This window comes from Pleurodeles waltl, chromosome 12, assembly GCF_031143425.1.
Source record: "Pleurodeles waltl isolate 20211129_DDA chromosome 12, aPleWal1.hap1.20221129, whole genome shotgun sequence".
Classification (NCBI taxonomy): Eukaryota; Metazoa; Chordata; class Amphibia; order Caudata; family Salamandridae; genus Pleurodeles; species Pleurodeles waltl.
The window spans coordinates 317,916,126-317,922,498 of record NC_090451.1 but is presented as its reverse complement, the minus strand read 5'-3'; the positions used below and the strand labels follow the sequence as shown (position 1 = coordinate 317,922,498).

General features: G+C 45.7%; 1 protein-coding gene across 1 annotated transcript; it reads left to right on the top strand.

Annotated features, from left to right (window-relative positions):
- Positions 1 to 263: 263 nt before the first annotated feature.
- LOC138267448 (HAUS augmin-like complex subunit 6) lies at positions 264 to 2,890 on the top strand. The gene is given in 1 exon segment (XM_069216393.1): positions 264 to 2,890. A coding segment is annotated over 1 exon segment (2,427 nt). The 5' UTR covers positions 264 to 368; the 3' UTR covers positions 2,796 to 2,890.
- The last annotated feature ends 3,483 nt before the right edge of the window (positions 2,891 to 6,373 follow it).

Below are 6,373 nucleotides of genomic sequence, written 5' to 3'. Positions count from 1 at the left end.
ACGTCTTGATTGGCATACAATTATCTGGCATATTTAATTTACTTATAAGTCCTTTGTTGAGTGGCATGCCATATACCCAGGGCCTGTAAATGAAAATCCAACAGTGGACCTGCAGCACCTAGTGTGCCACCCACTTAAGTAGTACCTTAAGTACCAGGCATGCCATTGGAGCCTGAGTGCAGTTTTAAACTGCTGTGTACACTTGATATTTAAAACCCCTTGCCAAGTCATAAACTCCCTTTTTATTACACAAAAGTTGGTAGTAGTGCCTATTCCCACCACTGTGCTCCCTTGTTGTCTTCTCCGTGATGGGCCTGCGCTGCACTGGACACCGCGCGCCGCCCGGGCTCTGACCCCTCTAACTCAGGATGAGTTGGAGCGGAGCCCAGCCATGGCACAGCCAGTACCTGTGGCTGCAGCTCCAAGCTTTGGGCTTCCAGGATGCGCCTCCCCCCGCCGGCAAGACGCTGAACCCCGCGACCCTGGGAGTGCATATGTTTGACAAGCCAAACAGGGATGCGTTTTACGTGGTTGCCTACTTTTTATTCTCACGTCTGGATCCACCACGATGCAAAGAGACTTTCAGATATTGTTGGCCTCCTATGGACAAAAAAAGGGATGCAGAATTCAGGAAACTGTGCTGTGAGTGGCTGAGGAGCATTTCTGATGAGTGTGGCAGTGACTTTCCACAAGTTGTGGCATCGTTATTTCTTTCCCCTGGTGGCCTTAAATTCATTTTTCTAATGTTCAGCTTTGCAAAATATGTTGTACTACAACAGATCAGAAGAGTTGCAGACGATGACTTTATCTTTGATTCATTGAGTACAAAGCCTAAAGATATTTATACTGCAGTTGCAAGAAACAAAGTGGTGCAAAAACATTTCTTCCAAATTGTGCAAAAGGAAGATGCTGTTGTTCAAGAGTACAAGAGAAAAGCACAGCTCCTCACAAAGCAAATCCGGGATTTGAGATCTGAAAGTGCATCTCTGCAGAGCCAGCTTCTAAAGATGGAAGAAAAGCATGACAGATGCCAAACTCCAGATGAGAGCATTCAGAGGGTACGGTCCATGTGGGCCTCAATAATGGAAATCATGACGTCTCTGAAAAAGGAAAAATAAATTGTGGATTTGGTGTTCTCAGGCAACGATGACCAGTATACACTTGATGGCACTGATGCTTCTGTGAATATTCCAAGGCTGTTGGTCAACACCATAGCAAATGAAATTGACAATCTGCAAATAGAGAACATTTATGAAGCTGGAAAGCTGAATCTTATATCTCTTGTTCAGCTCTTGAATCAGTCCCTGAAGCTGTTGATTCAAGAACGTCGTCAAGTTGACACAATCGGCCTTCAATTAGATTTACAGTACCTTGAGGTGAAAACAAAGTTTGAAAAGGAGGTTATGTCAAAGCAGAGAAAGATGAGGTACAAAATCAGGCATGACCATCTGGTGTCTGTAAACAAATCGATATTTGACCAACAGCAAGCGTGGGAAAGCAAATGGAAGAAAGAACTTGGAAATTCACCTTTTAATGCCATTAAACATTCGGAGCTTGGCTTTGAAACCTCTGTTGCACATTTATTATTTGAACCTGCCGAAAAAGATGCCCTCAAAAGTAGTGTCTTTTGCCAGTATCCACCATCATTTTCAGATTTGGATGTCCGGACTTCACTGAAAAGTCGACCTGAACCTATCACAATAACCCCCTCAAGGAGGATTTTTTCAGTTGCACAGCTGACACCTGGTAAAAGCCCTCGAAGATTACCTGAAATGGTGGTGGCTGAAATTTTAGATGAATCACGCAACACTGCATCAGAGAAGGGAATTACCATGGAGGACATTATAGGAGCATTGTCTTCAGATCCATTTTTAACAAAGAAGCAAATCCCACGCACACCCGAAAACCTAATTTCAGATATCAGAAACTCATGGAGGGAAGCTATACAGTGTGAGGACCTTTCAGATTTCCAGAAAAAACCTTTCCATTTGGAAGTGGTCCCAACAAAATCTCCAGATGAACTTACCTCCTTACATACCAAACAAAGTCTTAATGAAATTGAAACAGTGGAACATAGAGTGTTGCCTCAAGAGCACCACATCCAGCCAAGAATCTTGGAAATTGTTGCAGATGCTCAGCTAGCAGACAAGGACAAACTTCCATCTTCATTCTGTCAAGTAAATGACTCTGAACGCTCAACTTTGTCTTGGGATTCTTCGCAGTGGATGGGAATCTGTGATGGTTCTGACAGCCAGGAAGTTATAGAGTTTAGCATTACTCATAAGACTCCTCAAGAAGAACATGCACGCAGGAGTCTTAACACCTTTAAAAGAATAGAGATTGAAAAGACAGGAGAAAAAGAAAATAACCACAACAGAGATGATTACCTAATGGACAGCAAAGCACTTACAAATATGGTAGGCCGACCAGACAAAATGGAGATACAGGCGATTCGCAATAGGTTGGAGAAACTGAAAAGAAACATGAAAAAAGTTTCACTTGAAGTTGTAGACTTGTACCATTCCCCTGACAGAAAATTTATGAAGCGGAGATCAGTAACATGTGCTTCGCTTCAGGGTATACAAAAAAGGGAAACATTCAGTCCTGTAGAAAGCGAGCTCACATTGGACTTGGATTATTTAGAAAGAACTCCACCCAGATCACTGGTTGAAAGAAAACACAAAATTCCTCCACTCTCTACCATTTTAACATTTGATGAGTCTTTTACTTCAATTGAACATGAAGACCTGCCTGTGATAGAACTGCAAGAAGACGATCCTGATGACTTTTTATGAAAACCTAGCCACATGTACAGATGAAGCAGTTGGACACTTGATTGAAATATTTCAATTATAATTTTAGCTAATTAAGTGCTTTGTACAGTATGTTAACAGACTAAATTGTAATTACATAAAGGTCACTCTTAAGGTATGCCCTATGTAGTCCATAGGGCAGGGTGCTACACAATTAAAAGGTTGGACATGTACCTTGAAGTTTTACATATCCTGGTAATAAACAACTCCTAAATTCATTTTTCACTACTGTGAGGCCTACACTCCTATAGGATAACATTGGGCATTCCTTATTACATTTAAAAAGCCATAATTTACAATTGGTAGTTGGTGGCTATCTCAAGTTTGGTGCCTTTGAAATTACAATGAGGTGATGTTTCTGCCCTTAGCGCTTTTGTATCTGTAGCCTGCTTTGAATCACATGACTGGATTTAAACTTTGTGAATTCTTCCCAGAAAGTCACACAATAGAGGGATTAGGTGTTCCTGAATAAGCTACCTGCTGACAGGATAGAGGGGTGGAGCTGAGCATACTCCACTTACACCTGAATAACCTGTGCCTGGAGTACCCCCTATAACACCACAAATGTATTACTGCTAAATCCTTTCTGAAGGACAGCAACTTGGTCCACCCTTGACCCCCCCTTCTTTTTACCATCCCAAAACACATTTTTTAGCGAGAGGCCAGGGAAGAGGGAGAGGAAGAAGAGGGTCATGGGGAAACAAAATGGTTAATTGGAGACTGTTAGAATTGGGGTGTCTACTTGGCAGTCGGTTTGCATCCAGTCCAAGTAGGGACCCTCACTGTAGTCAGGATAAGGGAGAAACCTGCTTGGATAACCCCTGCTCACCCCCTTGGTAGCTTGGCACAAGCAGTCATGTTTATCTCAGAAGCAATGTGTAAAGCATTTCCACATAACACACAGTAATACAGTGAAACACTACAAAAGGACACCATACCAGTTTTAGAACAATAGCCAATATTTATCTGTTTAAAATAAGACCAAATAAGATAAAAATCCAACATATTGTAATAAAAATATAAATTCTACAAGATTTACTCAAAAATCCTTGAAGGCAATAGCTCCTCCATGGCGTCGTGATCAACAAAACCAACAGCTCAGGCCAGCAACGGCGTTGCGGGCCGGCTACGGTGTTGTGAAGACCCGCAAACAGTACCTTTGCAATTGCAGAGCGTCATGATCCTCACGGTGAGCTCCGGAGAGTGGCATCACTGGCATCGTGGTGTTGGTTCCGGAATCGTTGTGGGGATCGTCAGGCCATAGAAGTCACATGCATTGCAGATCAAACTCTGGGCTGATGTAGTCAGGAACGTTGGTGTGGATGGCATTGGGATCTCCCTTAACTTTTTGCCTCTGTTGCCCAGGTTGTTGATGTGTGCTGGACTCTGATTTTACTGTCTTTGTTACTCTGGGCACTTTACCACTGCTAACCAGTGCTAAAGTGCATATGCTCCTTTACAAAATCTGTATGTAATTGATTTATCCATGATTGGCATATTTGGTTTACTAGTAAGTCCCTAGTAAAGTGCACTAGAGGTGCCAAGGCCTGTAAATCAAATGCTACTAGTGGGCCTGCAGCACTGGTTGTGCCACCCACATAAGTAGCTCTGTAATCATGTCTCAGACATGCCACTGCAGTGTCTGTGTGTGCAGTTTTAACTGTAAATTCGACTTGGCAAGTGTACCCACTTGCCAAGCATAAACCTTCCCAGGGTGCAGTGATGGTTAAGGTAGGACATATAGGCCCTCATTCTGACCTTGGCGGGCGGCGGAGGCCGCCCGCCAAAGTCCCGCCGTCAGGTTACCGTTCCGCGGTCGAAAGACCGCGGCGGTAATTCTGACATTCCCGCTGGGCTGGCGGGCGGCCGCCTTCAGGCCGCCCGCCAGCCCAGCGGGAAAGAGGCTTCCACGATGAAGCCGGCTCGGAATCGAGCCGGCGGAGTGGAAGCTGTGCGACGGGTGCAGTTGCACCCGTCGCGTATTTCACTGTCTGCCAAGCAGACAGTGAAATACTTGTAGGGGCCCTCTTACGGGGGCCCCTGCAATGCCCATGCCAGTGGCCGGACCGCCGGGATCTGGATGGCGGTAGGGGGGGTCGGAATCCCTTCGAGGATTCAATGGGGCGGCGGTACACTGGCGGGAGACCGCCAGTGTTGCCGGTCCGACCGCGGCTTTACCGCCGCGGTCGGAATCCCCATTGGAGCACCGCTGGCCTGTCGGCGGTGCTCCCACGGTCCTCCGCCCTGGCAGTCTTTGACCGCCAGGGTCAGAATGACCGCCATAGTAATGTGTTTTACATGTCCTGACAGTGAAATATTGCTAAATTCGTTTTTCACTGTTGCAAGGCCTATCCCTTTCATAGGTTAACATGGAGGCTACCTTTAAATCTGATTAAAGTGTAGATTCCCTATGGGAGCGGATGGACATGTGGAGTTTGGGGTCTCTGAGCTCACAATTTAAAAATACATCTTTTAGTAAAGTTGATTTTAAGAATGTATGTTTGAAAATGACACTTTCAGAAAGTGGGAATTTATTTGCTTATACAATTTTTGTGACTCTGCCTGTTTGTGGATTCCCTGTCTGGGTCAGTTTGACAGTTGGGCTGGTTGTACCTCACACTAGACAGTGACACAAAGGAAGCTGAGGTGTAGCCTGCATATCCTGATGAGCCATCTGTGCTTGGAGGGAGGAGAGGAGTGGTCACTCACACCTGAAAGGGCTGTGCCTGCCCTTCACACAATGCAATCTCCAGCCCCCTGGTAAGTGTCTGGGGTCTGGCCTGGGCAAGGCAGGATTTCACATTCAAAAGAGACTTTGCTTTGAAGTAGGCCTACTTCGAAGGAGAAATTGGGTATAAGAAGTGCACCCAAAACCACAGACTTTAGAAACCCTTCTGGAACAAGAGGAACCTCTGCCTGGAGATGAGCTGAAGAGCTGAGGAAGAAGAGCTGCCCTGCCTGTGACTGTGCTTTGTGGAGTTATCCTGCAGTTGCTGCTTCTGCCAGAGTAAGAGGGCAAAGACTGGAGTTTGGGTGCCTTCCATCTTGAGACAAAATCTCCAAGGGCTTGATTTAGAGCTTGCCTCCTGTTGTTTGAAGTCTCAGGGACAGCAAAGACTTCTCTCTGCCAGCATCTGGAGTTTCTGGAGAGACTCATACTCTGCCTTGTTGTGCCCATCCAGTTCCTGGGACCCTGAAAGGAGAAGCTGGCAGCCTAAGGACATGGAAATCGATGCACAGAGCACCGTGCGACTCAAGTACCGCTGCGCATGGAAAAACAACGCAAGGCCTGCCCGGACCTGAGAGTGCTGACCGGATCGACGCATCGCTCTCCTGCAGTGAGAAGAAACGACGCGCCCAACTCAGCGAAAGGAGAAACGACGCATGGTCCCGCTCGTGAGTGGAATCAACGCATCGCAAACCCATTTTGACTCGCACTCGCCCGTGCAGGATGATTTTTGAGGCGCCCAATGTACTTTTTCACGCTGACAGCGTTAGTGTATGTTTATAACTGCTTAAAGACTCTTTTTGCATTTTTATTGATAAATTGACTTGTCTAT